This window comes from Myodes glareolus, chromosome 1, assembly GCF_982192425.1.
Source record: "Myodes glareolus chromosome 1, mMyoGla1.1, whole genome shotgun sequence".
NCBI classification, from domain to species: Eukaryota; Metazoa; Chordata; class Mammalia; order Rodentia; family Cricetidae; genus Myodes; species Myodes glareolus.
Genome location: NC_142026.1, coordinates 89,388,450 through 89,405,866, shown reverse-complemented (window position 1 = coordinate 89,405,866; position 17,417 = coordinate 89,388,450). Strand labels below are relative to the sequence as shown.

Below are 17,417 nucleotides of genomic sequence, written 5' to 3'. Positions count from 1 at the left end.
AGGAGGAGAGTTGGGGGCTGAGTCATGCATACACACAGACACACACACTCACACATGTTTAAAAAATAAACCATGGGGCTGGAGAAATGTTCAGTCTGTAAAGTTCTTACTCAGTGAGCACAAGGACCTATGTTCAGCTCCCTGTCATCTCTGTAAAATGTTAGTGTAGCAGGGCACACCAACTGGTGCCACCTACAGGAGAGTCCCTGTAGGCTAGACTACCTGGTGGCCTTGAGTCTTCCAGCTCTAGGTTTAGGGAAAGACCGTGTCTCAAAAACAAGGTGGAGAGTGATTAAGAAAGACACTCAGCATTGACCTCTGGCCTACACGTGCTCACAGGTACACACAATGGAGACTACAAGAAATGATCTTAATCCGTGGGAGAATTATACTCTTTATGATGTTTTAATATTCCCTGGTTTTTGTTTTTGTTTTCTCCAAAGCAGTATCTTGAAGGCAAGATGACTCAGCAGGTAAAGGTGCTTTGCCCTGAAAACCTGGGTTTGGTCCCCATAGTCCTTGCTTGAAGGAGAGAAGAGACTCTAAGAAGTTCTCTGCCAGCCACATGTGCACGTCTGCATCCATATACACATCATGCACATGATAACAGACCAGAAGGCATTAAGAACTCTTTTGCTGTTTAAAAAGTGTAAGGATTTTTTTACAAAGTAAAATTTACTGGATGTAAGTAAAATGTAACTTACACCATTAGAATCATTAAAGATTTCCTACTAAAGAACTTGCCGAGAGCGTTTTGAACAGTGTTAGCCTTGTGCAGCTCACAAAAGCACAGTTAGCAGAGTGAGCGTCTTTCTCTGCGTCTTGGCAAACGCTCAGCTTCTCTCTGCTGCATTTGAATCAGCCTCCCTTGGTTTATCCTTTCCCTCAGTGCTGTGCCACAGCGCTGAGACCTCCCTTAATGTGAAATTCTTCTCCGGGAGTCTGCTCTCTGCAGAACATACTCCCCTTTGTCACAGGGACATTTCTCATTTGTGACCATAAATTGACCTTTGCTAGGTTCTTCCAGTTCCATAGTCTCTCAGGCAGTGGCAGCAGTGGCATTTCAAGTCGGCCACTTGTTCTTTTATACCACTTAGATTATATTTGAATTGCGTTTTCAGCATTATCTTCTTTCGTGTTGTTTGCTGCTCCTTTGTCTTTGTCAGCTCCCCTTTTCCACCACTGTTTTGTAAAACTTTGTGTGCGTTTAGGATGGCAGGCAAGAAGGCATCGTGGTTAAAAGCTTTGCTGCCCATGAGTGAACAGTTTTTACAGCGCAACAAACCGACTTCGGTTTGACGATGCATCTCATAGTGACTGATTTGTAACCCAGACTCTGCATAATGACGCTTGAGTTTATACATTCATAGTTAATATTCTCTGGTCAGTGAAATATGAACCGCGGTATCGGGAGACGCGATGTTTGACTAGCCCTTCCACGCTAAATTTATGCACCACATAGGAATCAGCCAAGTGAGGACCGACCGTGATTCAAAGAAGGAGAACTTTAATTAAGATTTGGTAGGTTTGGTGAGATTTCAGGTGGTGAGCTGTTGCACAGTTGCAGTATGTAGGAATATAAACTCAATGCTACTTTCTCAGTTTTTTTAGACTTAGCAAGGACCTTACACCAATTACATAGTATAAATGGTGAAAATCAATGGTATGAATTCCGGGGGGAGGGGCGTTGATACTGAAGATTTAAAAGGATACTCTGTGTGTGTGTGTGTATTTGTTCTATTAATTGCAAAGAAATAGTTAACAGACGAGTTTGGTGTCTTCAGGTCAGGTGACCTATTACGTTGTCTTCATACAGTGCATAACTTCATTCTTAAATGTGTCACTCTGTGTTGCTTGCAGCTAAATAATACCAATTTCTCTTCCTGCTTTTCACAGGTGAGCCGGCACAGCGGTTGATCTCAAGATGCCACTAGTGAAAAGAAACATTGATCCTAGGCACTTGTGCCATACAGCGCTGCCCAGGGGCATTAAGAATGAACTGGAATGTGTAACCAACATTTCCCTGGCAAATATAATTAGACAACTAAGTAGCCTAAGTAAGTATTTATATCAGTTTCAATATTGCAGACCAGAATTTGCTTTAGACTTACCGTGTTAAGAAAATGTACTTGTGTAGGAAGGATGTTTCATATAAAGATCTTAACGTTAGTTACTGTGAGAATTAGTCACTATGTAAAATCAAGAGTTTTAACGGTAATTTCTTCTTCCTATTAACAGAATCTCTCAAACCAGTATCACATGGTGGTTAGAATTATTGAAAGTAATGTGAAAATGTGATTTGATGGGCGGAAGATAGAGCCAGGGTTGGACTTTGCTTGGTTGTTGCTTCTTCTCTTTCCTATTTCTGAAGCATTCAGCTGTTTATGTTTTGGGACTTTAGGATCTCTTTTAAAATATATTTTGCTAACATAAGAAAATATTTTTGTATTATCAGAGGTATAGAGAGAAAGGTAAGGCCGTCACTAGTGATAGGATTAGGCCAGTAATGTGAATTTTGTGTAAGGGACGTCAGAATGTGGGGCCAAGAGTCTAAAACATGCCATGATGTGAAAACCGCAAGGGAACTCAGCTTCTGGTAGGCAAACATACAAAAAGCAATTAAAATAGCTCCTGACAATTCTGATTTTCCATTTTACACCGATATTGCAAAAACTGCTTGTGAGCACAGCAATGACCATAAATTATAGTGCTCCACGTGGTTTAGGGGCATCCCCTGGCTTCTCAATAAGAGTACATCTCTATTCCAATAAAGTGTATATTTTCCTATTAGAAAATAATTATGCTTTGTAATAGATAATTAATGAAAATTTAAAATTCACTTTCTATAAACTTGTTCTCTGTTTTTGCTGTCTCTTAGCCGTTGCAGTTCTAATCACCTAAAAGGTGTCTTGCTCTCCTTCCTGTGGTTCAGTATAAACAGTCTGTTCATACTGCTGAGATGAGCTAATAAAGTCTGATTTTTGCTCTCACGTGTAAATATGTTAACAGAGTGTATTTTTTTTTCCTGTTGCTGTAACAAAATACTTGAATCTGGATACCTTTAAGGAAAAGATGTATTTAGGTCATACCTTTTAAAGTTGAAAGTTAAGTTTGAGCAGCCTTATGCTCAGCCTCTGGTGAGGGTCCACTTGGTTGTGTCAGAATATGATGGAGAAACGGAAGGTACCAGCTGGCTGAAGAAGAGGTCTCTAAGATGTCTTAACCTGCTCTCTTAGAGCTAATTCAGCCCGTGAGAACAGTATTGGAGCCTCCTGAAAGATGGTTCCATGACCTAATCACCTCGTACCGGTCTCCAGTTGATAGTGTTCCACCATCTCACTGCCCCTGCACCCAAGGTCAGACCTTCACATAAACCTCCAGACTCTGGGTAGATAATAGGCTGGAAAGTAGGAGAGGGCCTGGGTGGGCTGGATTTGTAAGACAAAGTAAGTAGACAGACATTGGAAGAGTAAGTTGAATGCTCTGTTTAATGTTGAAGATTTGTGGCTGTTGTCCCAAAATAACATCTCATTTAGTTGAAGAATCTCAGATATGTATAGGAACCATTCTGAGTAGAAGGAACAGGCATATAATTAACGTTCAAATAGATTGCAGGAGCTGTCTTTAAAAAGCAATCATAGGTGGGTTATGATTTAAGGCGGCCTCCTAATTAAAGTACGGATTGAAATAGGTCGTTAAAGAATGAAATATTTTGAGAAGGAAAAGACTAGAGGCAAAACCCCTGTGCTCGTGGGGAGAGTTGAAGTGACTTGACATTGGTGACTGGAGACTGATGGGGCAGAGTCCAAGTTTGTGCGTAGTGTCCTAGACAAGGACACTGTGGAGAGCAGTGGTCTAGTTCAGAGCTGGGCTTCATGGCGGCATATCAGCTTCACATCAAATCTCACCTCTTTTCCGAGGGGAAGTGAGACAGGTACGAGATGTAAGGAATATAGAGAATGGATGGGATGCTGTCAACCAGTGTATGGCATGTAAACTTCTGGGGGAGTGTCACGGACTCTTTAAAGCCGTTGGAAAGCTATGGATCCTTTCTCCAGGAAGATGTGAATGTATCTGTTGTAGTTGGGTTTTCTGTTGCTCTGGTAAAACATCATGGTCATGAGCAACTTTGAGGAAGAAAGGGTTCATTGCCACCCGCAACTCTACCAGATAACATCACACTTTATCCGTCACTCCAGACATGAAGCTGGAGATAGGAATCGATACAGAGCCCCTAGAAGAATTGCTCTCTTTGCTTACTGAGCCCGCGTTCTTAGAGCACCCAGGACCACCACGCCCACGGGTGACACCACCCAGAGTGTGGCTCTCCCCTGTTGATCATCAGTCAAGAAAATGCCCGCAGCCAATCTGGTGGGCGTTTTGAGGCTCCCTCTTTCCAAACAACTAGCTTGTGTCCAGCTAACCAGAAACTGGCCAGCATTTCATCCAAAAACCTGCTTGTAATTTCAGGCGTGTAATCTATGAAAATTCCTTATTTTAAACTGATGACTTTAAGAGATGAAGTAGTAAGGTACATCTCTGTGTCCCTAACATTTGTATTTCTATCCCATTTGTGATGCTTCTCTCACCTGCCGGGACACTGTATGGGGACACCAGGAGCACTGTCCCACCCCCACAGTTAGACAGCTTTCTCACTTCTAGGTTCTTAAACCAGTGCTGCGGAATCTTACTTGTGCCAGGTTACTGCCATGCATCTTGGTGCCTGTGTCATCTTGCCTTAAAACTTCTTTGGAGATAGATTTTTTAAATTTATCGTTTATATTTATTTATACTTATAAATATAACTAATATGTAATTACATATAATATATTTTATTTATTATTCCTATTTGACAGTTGACGGAATTGATACCAGTGCTTCACTGTAAATGAAGGAAAGATGTGAGCCTGCGTCTAAAATAGATGCATTTTAAATTGCTTTTCATATTTGTTTAAATGTCATCCTCTGTTTAAAATTTGTGAACTTCAGAGGATTTCTGGTTATCATTTGGCTTCTAGTTTTTGGTAATAAGGATATATATGACTAGAAAAGTTAAGGAGTTTCAGCTTTTTTCTGGTTTTTAAAAAAAATTATGAGAAGGTAACGTGTCTCTCCAAAGTGTTGCTTCTGTGTTTTCTAAGACCGTATAGCCTTGTATTCTGCTTCTGGCTTGAAATCCCACTCTAGCAGAGTCTGTATATTTATGCTGATTATGGAGTGAAAACATACCTTATTTGTGTGCATTTTTGCATAATAGTCTTCCCTAACCCTCATCTGGAAGTTTAAGTGTGAAGCATATAAAGTCTTCCTATTTTAGACGCAGGTCACCAAGCAGGATGTAGTAAGGCTGGGTTTAGAATCAGTTTTCCCAGCCCCTCCCCTGTATCTCTGAGCAGCCTTAGGGTAGGGTTGAAGGTGTAAGGCAGCTCCAGATAAATGCCCTGTGTGACAGGACCCCACTTTTAACTGTTATACTGCTTGTTGTGAATGAGAGCACAGTTTGTTACATTGCGGTGTGTTTCATATTTGCTTAGGTAAGTATGCGGAAGACATATTTGGAGAATTATTCAATGAAGCACATAGTTTCTCCTTCAGAGTTAACTCGTTGCAAGAGCGCGTGGACCGCCTGTCCGTCAGTGTCACACAGCTGGACCCTAAAGAGGAAGAGTGTAAGTCTGCTCTCGGTGTGTCTTCCTGTACGTGTGTTTATGAACAGTGTCAAGTGTGGATCCATTAGAGTCTACCCCTGGCCTTCACTGCCGTGCTGCCAGCTTGACTTCCATTTCTACTTAAAAAACAAATACCTTTTTTGGGAATACTTCTAGTCTCTTAAGTTTTGACATGAAAATATTTTGATCAGACTTTCTTAAGTTCTTTCTTCCTTTTTGTGTGCTTTTTATCTGAGGAACTAAAATTATTTGAAAAGTATCCGAAATTTTTTTGTTTGTTTTGTTTTTTGAGACAGGGTTTCTCTGTGTAGCTTTGGAGCCTGTCCTGGCACAGCTATGTAGACCAGGCTGGCCTTGAGCTCACAGAGATCCACCTGCTCTGCCTTCTGAGTACTGGGATTAAAGGTGTGCGCCACCACTGCCCGGCAGAGAGTTTCTAAAATCTAAAGGTTTAGATGTAACTTCTTTTACTGTGCTGTTGTGTAAGATTGCTGAACCATGACCTTGATATTTAATTGGCTACTACTGTCTGCTTTAAATGAACATTCCCCAAATTGTTCTATGCCAAGAAGAAAGTGGAAATACAAGATTTTATTTAAAAAACACATTGCTATTTAGTATGGTAGAAATTTTAGTGGTTAAAAACACACTTTATGCTTCTGTAGATACCTTGCATGTTAATTTTTAAATGCCTTACAACACTGAAAATTCACAATTTGCTTTTGTTGTTGTTGTTGGTGGTGGTGGTGGTTGTAGTTGTATACTCACTTTGTAGACCAGGCTGGCCTTGAATTCAGAGATCCGCCTGCCTCTGTCTCTTGAGTGCTGAGTTTAAAGGTGTGTGCCACCACTGCACAGATTGCTTTGCTTTTTTTTGTCCATGAAAAGAAATGAAACTGAGAGTATTAATTTTAATTTATATGCTATAGAGAATTATGTGAATTTTTATAGTATATCATCAAACTTTTTGCTGAACAACACTTTTAGTATAAATTCAAATTATAGATCTAAATTTAAACATTGGACGCATTAAATATTTTTAAAGCAAAGAGTAGAATGTTAGGGTGAATATCTTGAACAGCAACTTGTGGCATAATGTAATGAGTATTTATTATTCTTAACATACATCGTTCATTAACATTGAACTACAGTTCAGCAAGGTCTGTTTAGCATATTTAACCAGGTTTTATAACTGCAGCCAGTTTTAGGCCAGTTTTAGCTTCCATAAAGAGGCCCCACTCTCCGTCCCTTCTCCCACGCTGCCCGAGTGTCATCACTAATCTACTGTGTCCGTGGATTCTCCTATTCTGGACTTGTCATGTGAGTGGTTGGCATAGCAAGTGGTCTCTTGTGAGCAGCGTCTTCCACTTGTTCTTAGATCTGTTTGTATTCCGCTAGGACTAATGACACTGAACTTAGAGCCCTGTGTATATTTTCTTGGAGAAATATTCATTCATTTCTTTGCCCCTATTTGTTTTCCTTCAACACCTCATTTTAAAATTGGATGATCTTTTTATTGTGAAGTTGTAAGAGTGTCCCTGTATTCTAGGTCCAAATTCTCTGTCCCATGTGTGTTTTGCATGTAGGTTGTCTTTCTTAGAGCTTTCTTTTGAATTAATCACATTTCTTGAAATTCTTGAAATATGTCTAATTGTTAGTGTAGAGAAATCCATTATAACCATACATACTTTCAAATTTAATTTATATCAACATTTTCTTTTTAATATTTTGTTACAAATGTATGTCATGTAATAATTACTGTATAAATTCCATTTTCATGTGTAGCAAAACTTAACATTTAATTTCAAAATGCTAATTCTTTTTAAGTATAGCATTTATTGATTTTCTTCCCTGACAGTTTGTTGCATGTATTATTGCATTCTGGTTACGCTCATGCTGTTAAATGCTAATAAATATCTGAACACTATCATTAAGTAAAAGTACCAATACCAGGATATGACTGAAGGTGTGAGCATGTCAGGATTATACATGGCTTCCTTTATTTTTTCTGTAGTTCCTTTAAAATATGTGAAGCATGGAGAATTAATTCTGAATCTAAAAGCTGAACACTTAACTGTTTTGAATGTGAATAATTGGAATTGTTCTGTGGAGATTTGTGATTCAATCTGGGGTTTGAAATTCAGTGGGAATTAAAAGAAAATAACATTATGAACATATAATTAAACTGCAGAGTATGATAAAAGTATTTTCAATTATCTTTAAGTGGTAGCAACCATGAAACTGCCAAGTAATTAAGAAAATGTCTAAAAAGTTATAAAAATGAATGCAATTATATTTAATCCCATTTTGTTTACAAGCATATTGAGCTGACATACTGTGTCTGTAACACTATTGAGGTAGTATAAAATACATTGTCACAGCGGTGTGTTTACCAGTAAGATGTGACAGGGAAGAGTTGGAGGTAGGAAGGGACTTGCTGTTGTGCGTGCTTTTTATCTCCCTTACCAGAATGGCCTTGGGCTCTGTCTGGTGCCAGTTAGAACTGCTGAATGGAGGGAGGGAGCAGCAGCAATCTCTCCAAGTTCCTTGCCCTGCCTGGAAACAGTGTGTGGATTGTGGGAAGAATTAGCCTGGAAACCAGATCTGTCCTGTTTCTGTTCTGGTGGGCTGCTTAACCTCATTTGCTGAGCCTGCTGTATGTTTTCTAGCTTTGGCTGTTTGTGTTTAAAGAAGGAAAAGCAATTTTGGGTTCACTGAAATGGCAAGGTTGACTGAAATGAAAATTGGTGGACACCTCCATCCCACACAGGATCTACTCTCTGATGACAGGAGGGAAGAGCCTCTTTCCCCTATCTCTGAATTGTATTCTGATGTTTATAAATGCGTCAGTCACAAACTGGAACTGTGGACTTGTTGAAAACACAGTCCCTCTGTGACCACAGACCGCTGCTGTACAAATAGAGATGTTCTTGGATTTTATCTGTAAGACATGGTACAGTATTTTAGGGACGATAGTTGAAAATTGTGATTGTTTACTGGCATTGCCGTGGTATTCAACATTTGTATACTCACAGTCACACGCATTCAGTATATAGGATATCTTCATCTTGTGTTTTTAGTTTTGTTTTGTGATAGAATCTCACTCTATAAACTAGACTGTCGTGGAACTTGTGGCAAATCTGCTGCCTTCACCTGCCAAGTGCTGGGAGCTATCATTCTGGCTTTACCCAGCTTTTTAATGTGAAGAAATCACTCTAAATGTCAGAACTGCAATGTTTTGGTGCATGCCTTATTCTAATATGCTGGACAGTACAAAAGTAAATGAAATTAGCTTTACATCATCATGTATATGATTACTGTACCAATTACTGGGGATAGTAAGGTATAAAAAAGTCTTTAAGTCTTCCAAAAATTTATGCTTAGGTAGAAATCATTGTAGTATACAAAAGAAGACTAAACTCAAACTAATATAGATGACATACGTGTGATTTTACAGTATACATAGCAAGAAGTCAGCCTGGACTGTCACTAGGTGTTAGTTCCTTCAGGTACTTCTGACTAAGCTAATGAGGAAGAGAACAGATGGGAAAGGATGACAGAGAAAAGGAAAGAGTTAAAGTTGGATGGGGTTGGGCAGGAATGGCCAGCAAAGAAAAAGAAATACTGGAAATTTATCATTAGGACTCTCCGAGCTTGAGAAACCAAAAGTTGTGTCCAGACTCACCTAGAAGATCAGGCAGAGCGAGCTATGGATAAATATAATGATAGAATATTGAGACTGACTCCTGGCTGATGATGTCACTGAAGGCACACTACTAGCTTTGAAATAAATATGCAGTATTGAGATGTCATCCAGCTGATCAGTCTTAGGAAAATAAAATGAGTTTGTGGTTTTTGTTTTAGTATCTTTGCAAGATATTACGATGAGAAAAGCTTTCCGAAGCTCCACAATTCAGGATCAGCAGCTTTTCGACCGCAAGACTTTGCCTATCCCGTTGCAGGAGACTTACGATGTCTGTGAGCAGCCTCCACCGCTCAATATCCTCACTCCTTACAGGTCAGTAGACTGTCGGTCAGAAACCCCACTGTGTCTCTCACGCTTCAGATGTAAATGCTAGATTTACACGGTTTTAATCTCACTTGGTTCTAGTCAACAGAATGGCCTCCCTACCTGTTACTTTCAGAAAACCTTTATTCTTTAGATGAGCTTCACAGACTCTGACATACAAAAACCAGGACCTGTTTAAGTAATTATTATGAAGAGCCACTAGCGAAGTGATTACCGTGGAATTGTGTCAATAAAGTTGCCGTTGTCATTCTCAGTTTATTTTTAATCTTAGGAAAAAGAAGCTAAAAATTCCACAGTACTCACAACCGTACTTGTTGCATTCTTTGTTCTTGTATGCATATCTTCACTTTCTGAGTAACGGACGTGTATCTGTTTAAAACTTTCCACCTCATACTCCGGTGAAGTCCGCAATTAGTGTTTCTTGAGAATTCTCTCACAGGATTTATTAACTTGGCAGTTTGAGATGTACAACACGTTCTGAGAAAATGACATTCCAGTTGTCATTTGAAGCTGGTTCAGTAGGCAGATTGACGGATATAAGTGAGTGCTGATGTCAGGCTGAAAACTGAGAAACAGCTTTTGGGTTTAGTAAGATGCTAACTTTGTTAGAACACCGGTGCACACGGCAGAGGAACACTGGTGCACACGGCAGGTCTCTGTTCTAAATGATGTGCCTGCTTTCCAGACTTAGCTTTCCAGCAAAACCATTTCTAATTATTAACCTTTCTCAGAGGACTTAGGAGTCTCTCGCTCAGCAAAGGTGGCCTTGCTGATGCACAGCAGCGCTTTAAACTACAGTCTTAGCTCTGGAATGCTCTGCTTTTTCATCTTCCATGCTTTCGTTTCTGATTTATTTATTAAAAAATATACAGTGCTCTGTTTTGGCAATGTTTATTCATTTTGAGACGTGATCTCCTTACGCAGTCCAGAGTGGCCTTGAACTCATGACCCTCTTGCCAAGTGCCAAGATCACTGCCCCATGCCTGGGAGGCCATACTGTTACACCTGCTATGTGTCACGGTGCTGGATAGTGGGCGTGGTGTGAGGGGAAGCACGCTTCGGTGATAAATTTGTCTGATTGTCTTCTCTCCCACCTAACACATGGTGTTGGACGTACTGTATTTCAGGGACGATGGGAAGGAAGGGCTGAAGTTTTATACCAATCCTTCGTATTTCTTTGATCTGTGGAAAGAAAAGATGTTGCAAGACACAGAGGATAAGAGGAAGGAAAAGAGAAAGCAGAAGGTATTAACGAGATTCGTGTGTTGCTGCACGTGGGAAACCTGGTTAGCCCACACTTTGACGGTCTTGTTTCGTTGGGCCCATGCCTTGAAATCCTTCACTACACAGGTCACAAAGGAGTGTTGTGTAGATGTGAGTAAAGACAGGAAGTTAAGCCAACACTGTTTGCAGCACCATGTGTCCTGGCTGCTTTCCACAGGCTGTTGTGTCCTCACTGAATCCCTTTGCCAGGCTGTTGTGCTGCCGTCTTCCACTTTCTGGTAAAATTCTCCTGAATCTGCCTTATTTCCTGCTAATGACTTTTAAAGTAATAGAAGGAAGGAACAAGTTGTATTTTGGCACAGTGGAGGCACAGGCTGTCTTCATTATGCCTTTGTTTATCTCTGCTTTCCTCAGTCCCTATAATACTCTCTTGTTAGATTCTTATGTGCCGGACAGTGCCCTTGTGTTCGAGCTGGAGTTTGCAGTCCGGTGACTGGCAAGCTAAAGTGCCCCCGAACACAGGTTTTGTTTGCTAAGCACAAGGGTTGCAAATCGTTGTTTGAAGTAAAATTCCTTAGATGGCCATGCTTATTTACTTCACTGCATGCCCCGTCTTCCACCTGACAGGCTTCCTTCATACATGTTACCCGCTTTGTTCCTTTGGGCATTTGATATTTGTTGTACCTTCTCCTATGCTCTCTCCCCCGACTGTAATTCTTGTCCACTCCCCACACAGATAATTTAGTGTCTTAGTTATCTGACCAGGAGTCAGTAGTTCCGTCATCCATGGTAAACCTTTGAGTCTTATTAATAGCAGGCATGAGGGTAAGGGTTAGCGACTTGTCTGCACCCAGAGGATTTTCTGGGTCTAGGCACCCCATTTTGTATCTCATCCCTCAGTTTGAAATTGAGTTGGAAAACCATGGTGAGAAACTGGGATTACAGTGAAATCTGGTCAGTTTTAACTCAGAATGTACATGTGGAACGGCCCTAGATTTGCTATATGGTGTTGCCATTGCCTTTTTAAACATTGACCTTAGGATTTCATCTTGACTTCTATAACCCCTTTTTAAGTATTTAGCATTTCACCACTTGGCTTTGTATCACTACTTCTGTTATAGCAGAAAAATCTAGATCGTCCTCATGAACCCGAAAAAGTGCCAAGAGCTCCTCATGACAGGCGGAGAGAATGGCAGAAGCTGGCCCAGGGTCCAGAGCTGGCTGAAGATGATGCTGATCTCCTACACAAACATATTGAAGTTGCCAATGGCCCAGCCTCTCATTTTGAAACAAGGTTTCTTTTATTTTGTTTCTGAATGAATGCTAAACATTTATTTACTTATAATATCTCTCTGTACATCTAAGTCTTGGCTCCCAAGCTGTGGAGTTGGAAGAAGGCCCTGTTGTAATAGAAATGTTTTCAACCCTAACCACTGAACCTGGTGAAACTTAACCCTCTTCGGCAGGTCCTTTCCACATTTGGACTTCGTGTTGGCATTTATAGAAAGAAGTGTTTAAAGTAGATAGTTTTATGATTTGTTTTAGCTTTTATGTGAAGACTTCCAATATTTCAGGTAGACTATGTTGGATGCCATAGTAAAGTGTGTCTGGAATATTTCTGAAGTATTGATTTATCGTATATGAAACTGGAGATAAGAAGAGCTTCAATTCTGTTCTTTCCAAGTCCCCAAGTTCAGACACATCAGGGATGTCAGACAGAATTGCTGCCTCCTCTTACGGACATGTGCGCTAGGTCCTGTTCCTTTCTCAGTGGCCAGGGCTCCTAAGTGACGTGCTAGCATAACATAGTGCTTTCAAGTTTCTGTCGGAATTTATGTATGTATTATCATACTAATTTGTTAGAAATGAGCAACACATGGACAGTATTAGAGGCATAACTGAAATATTAGCTATATTACTAAAAGAAACTGAAAGAAAGGAAATTAAACAACAATCTGTAGGTAACACAGGCATTTGTCTGGTTTGTGTACCAGTGTGAGTACACTAGTTTGTGACACTCTGCACATCTGCTAATCCAGTTTTGTTCCCAGAGTGCACTGTCATTGGTAAATACAGATCTTTAGTTGCTCAGCTAAGATTTTGTCTAAATCTCATGTTGCTGAAAACTAGAACCAGAGAAAGTTTTCTGTTCACAAAACCTTTGGAAGCCATTAGTTTAAGAAAACCTGTGTCCAAGTGGTAATAAATTCCAGTTTTTATATTTTACTTGTCAATCATTGGTTAAAAATAATTCACAGAAATAAACTACTGGCATAACTCCAAGGAATAACCATTCATGTAACATTTCATTTCTCTAATAGAGGCACTATTCTTATGTCTCTTCCTTTAAGGCCACAGACATACGTGGATCATATGGATGGATCTTACTCACTTTCAGCCTTGCCATTTAGCCAGATGAGTGAACTTCTTACCAGAGCTGAGGAAAGGGTCTTAGTCAGACCCCATGAGCCACCTCCGCCTCCACCAATGCATGGGGCAGGAGATGCAAAACCCATACCCACCTGTATCAGGTATGCAGGACAACCTCTTAATACTTTATCTTGGGGACCAGTGGCCCTTTTTCTTTAATGGGTCAGTGGTAAACATTTTGGGCTTTGTGGACAAGTAGTCTCTGTCACAAGAGCTCCAGTCTGCCATCGTTACGTGGAAGCAGCCAGAGACTGTCCATAAATGACCGCTTGAAACAAAACTTGGTTCATAAACAAGGAGCCTTTGGCATAGAAAATGTGTTTGCTTTCCTCTGATGAGAACAGGTTCATTCTCCTCGGGACATTTAGCTAATTGCTTTAAAGATTCGTGTTTTCATGTACTTGCAGCTTTGTTAACCAGCGTTATCTTACACAGTTTATTAAGAAAAAATGAATTTTTACAACATCATAAAGGTCTAAAATATGGAGGCCAAAGATGTTAGTTTGATATTAAGAAAAATATTTTAGTAACTTCAGAGAGAATAGGCAGTTTCTTATAGCAATATTTCAGTAAAGCTATTTTGAACTTTAATGTGATCAGTTAGACACTTAGAAGTTTTTAACATGGGCATATTAAAGAAGTTTTCTAATAGAAATACAGCCCAGCTTTACCATTTTTAGTTTAAAATGGAACAGACCACAAAAGCTTCGTATCACTGACTTATTTGGTATACCAGCCTCAGGAAGAAAAAGGACTGTAAATTTCCTTCTGTGGGTTTTAATGAGCTGGCATTGGCGTCAGTGAAATGACATACAATGAGCCTTAGCAGCTTCCGTACAAACGCACCATCATCACATTAGCCAGTATTGCCGTAGGTATGCGTGCAGACACCGAGTGTGGAAGGGTTGCATTCTCGTAGACATACAACGCCGTCACAGTGCAGTGTTGGACACTACTTACTAAAGTAGGCATAAAATTCCCGGGTGGATGTGAAGGTCGCATACAATGTTGAGTCTATTCAGAAAGTTGGATTATTACAAACCAAAACTCCGTTTCTCTGATACACTATGTACATTCTTGTACACTTTTAGCTCTCACTCTTTAGAAATAGTGTTAAATAGTGTAAAATTTCTATAGGGGTGTGTAAACGGGCCTATTGGTGGAGCTGCTGGTGTTCATTTACAGTTCCTACAGCTGTTTTCCTTCTAGCTTCCTGCTCAGTAACTCTGAGGATCTCTCTATCATTTCAGCTCGGCCACAGGTTTGATAGAGAATCGCCCCCAGTCACCGGCTGCAGGCAGGACACCCGTGTTTGTGAGCCCCACTCCCCCACCTCCTCCACCACCTCTTCCATCTGCCTTGTCAACTTCTTCCTTGAGAGCATCGATGACTTCAACTCCTCCCCCCCCAGTGCCTCCCCCTCCTCCACCTCCAGCCACTGCTCTGCAAGCCCCAGCAGTGCCGCCACCGCCAGCTCCTCTCCAGATCGCCCCTGGCGTTCTTCACCCAGCTCCTCCTCCCATTGCTCCTCCTCTGGTCCAGCCTTCTCCACCAGTAGCTAGAGCTGCCCCAGTATGTGAGACTGTACCGGTTCATCCACTCCCGCAAGGCGACGTCCAGGGGCTGCCGCCACCCCCCACCACCGCCTCCTCTACCACCACCTGGCATTCGGCCATCATCCCCTGTCACAGTTGCAGCTCTTGCTCATCCTCCCTCTGGGCTACATCCAACTCCATCTACTGCCCCAGGTCCCCATGTTCCATTAATGCCCCCGTCTCCTCCATCACAAGTCATCCCTGCTTCTGAGCCAAAGCGTCATCCGTCCACCCTGCCTGTGATCAGTGACGCGAGGAGTGTGCTACTGGAAGCAATACGGAAAGGTAATTTCCTCAGAGCCCTGGAAAGCACCGTCAAGGTAGCATTGGAAATCTTCTGAATGCTTAGGACAATGTTGTGTTCCTCTCTATACACTTTTAGGTGGCCATGATTTTGTACAAATGGCATTTAAGAAGCAGAACTTCCATATTTTAACATTTAACTGTTTCATTTTGATACTTGGTAAGGATTCTTAAGATGAATGAGAAGTAGAAAGCATGGAGTTGGGAATGTGGTTCAGTTGATAGAGTGCTTGCCTAGCGTGCACAGAGCGCTTGGCCCTAGCGCCACACAAGACTGAACATAGTGGCGTACACTTGTCTTCCAGCACTGGGGAGCTAGAGGTGTGAGGAACGTCAGAAGTTCTAGGTGATTCTTGGCTGTGACAAGTCCCATGCCAGCCTGGACTACGTGAGACTATCTGAAAAAGAAAGAAGAAACTTATAGCATTGGACTTCTATGATATAGCAATTTTAATAAAAATTCCCCCCCTCCTGTATATTATTAACTTCCTTAAAATATTTTCAGTACAGAAGTTTTTTATTTGGGGTGTAATTGACATCTGTTTCACCAGATACCTCTAAAGGATTAAGGTTCTTCACTTAGAAGCAAAAAAAATCATGTTTATTCATTCATTTAGTCGGTGTTTCTTAAGCGGGAGTCAAGAATCTAGAGAATGATAGCGCCTTTCCTTCAAGTACAGGGATCAGTAAGGCCACAGAAGATATGTTCAGCAGGTGATCTGCCCCTCAAGGTGGTAGAAGTGTGTCGTCTGGTTACAGATGAGCGTGAAGTACAACAGAGCATGATAGTGAAATACAGATATCCCCGGGAATAGCTGGGGGTTCAGGACCTGATTTACAGGTGCTCGTGTAACAGAAGATTTAAGACCCCAATCCACTTCCTTCCGATTCATTTCCCGTAGAGTTCGCTTTTTATTTTCCCATTAGTATTCCAAACACGCCTTTAGTTTTAATCCCTAAGGATTGTGTCTAGTTTTTGCGTTCTGATTTTACATGATTGGTTTGGCTTTGCTGTATCAGGTATTCAGCTTCGAAAAGTCGAAGAGCAGCGTGAACAGGAAGCTAAGCATGAGCGCATTGAGAATGACGTTGCCACCATCCTGTCTCGCCGTATTGCTGTGGAGTACAGTGACTCGGAAGACGACTCGGAGTTCGACGAAGTAGACTGGCTGGAGTAAGGAAGTCGCACTGCTGCGACTGCAGGACTGAATGCACATGTCCTTTGTGGCGCTTGTTCTCTGAAAATGTTTGGTCATCCTAGTGTTTTGCTTCCTATTCCTCATAATGAATAACCCCTTTTCCTCCATAACCTTTGATTTCTATGAAAAGTATTAGCATATATTTCAAACTAAATATTTTACAGTGGCTTATCTTCTTTTCCCCCCCAGAAAAATATAATTTGGTCCAATAAACCACTAAGTATTAAGCATGGGCAGCCGTTGTTAGAGTAGCAGATTCAGTTTTTGATATACCTTAATTGTGCACTTTGTGATTTGTTTTTTAAATTTAAAGAAAGCACCTGAGAAGGAAACCTTGAGGGCAGCTGTGTCTGTTAATGAGCCTTATTCCGTTTCCTGATGTTTTCAGTGAAGAAACACTGCCTCGATTATATGAATACACTCAGAAAGAACATTTAGCTTGTAGTGTTGAATTCTCTTAAGGAATGGTTAATTTTTTGTTATCATTTTATTGTTTTTAAATACTTGCCTTATTTGAACGTTTAGCAGAACCCCTTTCCCACTTATATATTGTGTGGTACAGTTTTGCTTGCCTATAGAAGTTTAAATTTTTTCCATGTGAAATACTCAGAATAAGCATATGTGTAACTTACATAATGTGAGAATAACAATCTGATGTAATAAATGGTTCATTTTAAAGGTTCCCAGTGTCGCTCTTTGAGTGTGTCTGTTGATAAGGCAGCTTCTAAATGCATAGGTAGTGTACGAAAGAGTTCACGGACAACTTCAGCTATGTACGTCCTCTGGGACTTTTAAAATATAACTTGTCTCTTATGCAAGGGAACTTTTATACCATACTTTTCTGAAGTTATACAGTTATATTTCAGCTCATCATTACCTTAACATTCCTACTGCTGTTTGCCCCCTGCATGCCTTACTGTCGGTTTATCACCACGCTTGACAGGTTTGTGTAAGGATGAGCTCTTTG

At 40.8% G+C, this 17,417-nt stretch overlaps 1 protein-coding gene across 1 annotated transcript in view; it reads left to right on the top strand.

Moving 5' to 3' along the window:
* Wasf1 (WASP family member 1) overlaps nt 1-17,132 on the top strand; it is a 42,241-nt gene extending 25,109 nt beyond the window's left edge. Inside the window, 9 exon segments of the mRNA XM_085690681.2 lie at nt 1,897-2,057; nt 5,535-5,669; nt 9,534-9,687; nt 10,827-10,944; nt 12,045-12,217; nt 13,275-13,454; nt 14,604-14,985; nt 14,987-15,233; nt 16,272-17,132. Of these exon segments, the coding sequence (XP_085546807.2) occupies nt 1,925-2,057; nt 5,535-5,669; nt 9,534-9,687; nt 10,827-10,944; nt 12,045-12,217; nt 13,275-13,454; nt 14,604-14,985; nt 14,987-15,233; nt 16,272-16,429 (1,680 nt within the window). The 5' untranslated portion in view covers nt 1,897-1,924 and the 3' untranslated portion in view covers nt 16,430-17,132.
* The last annotated feature ends 285 nt before the right edge of the window (nt 17,133-17,417 follow it).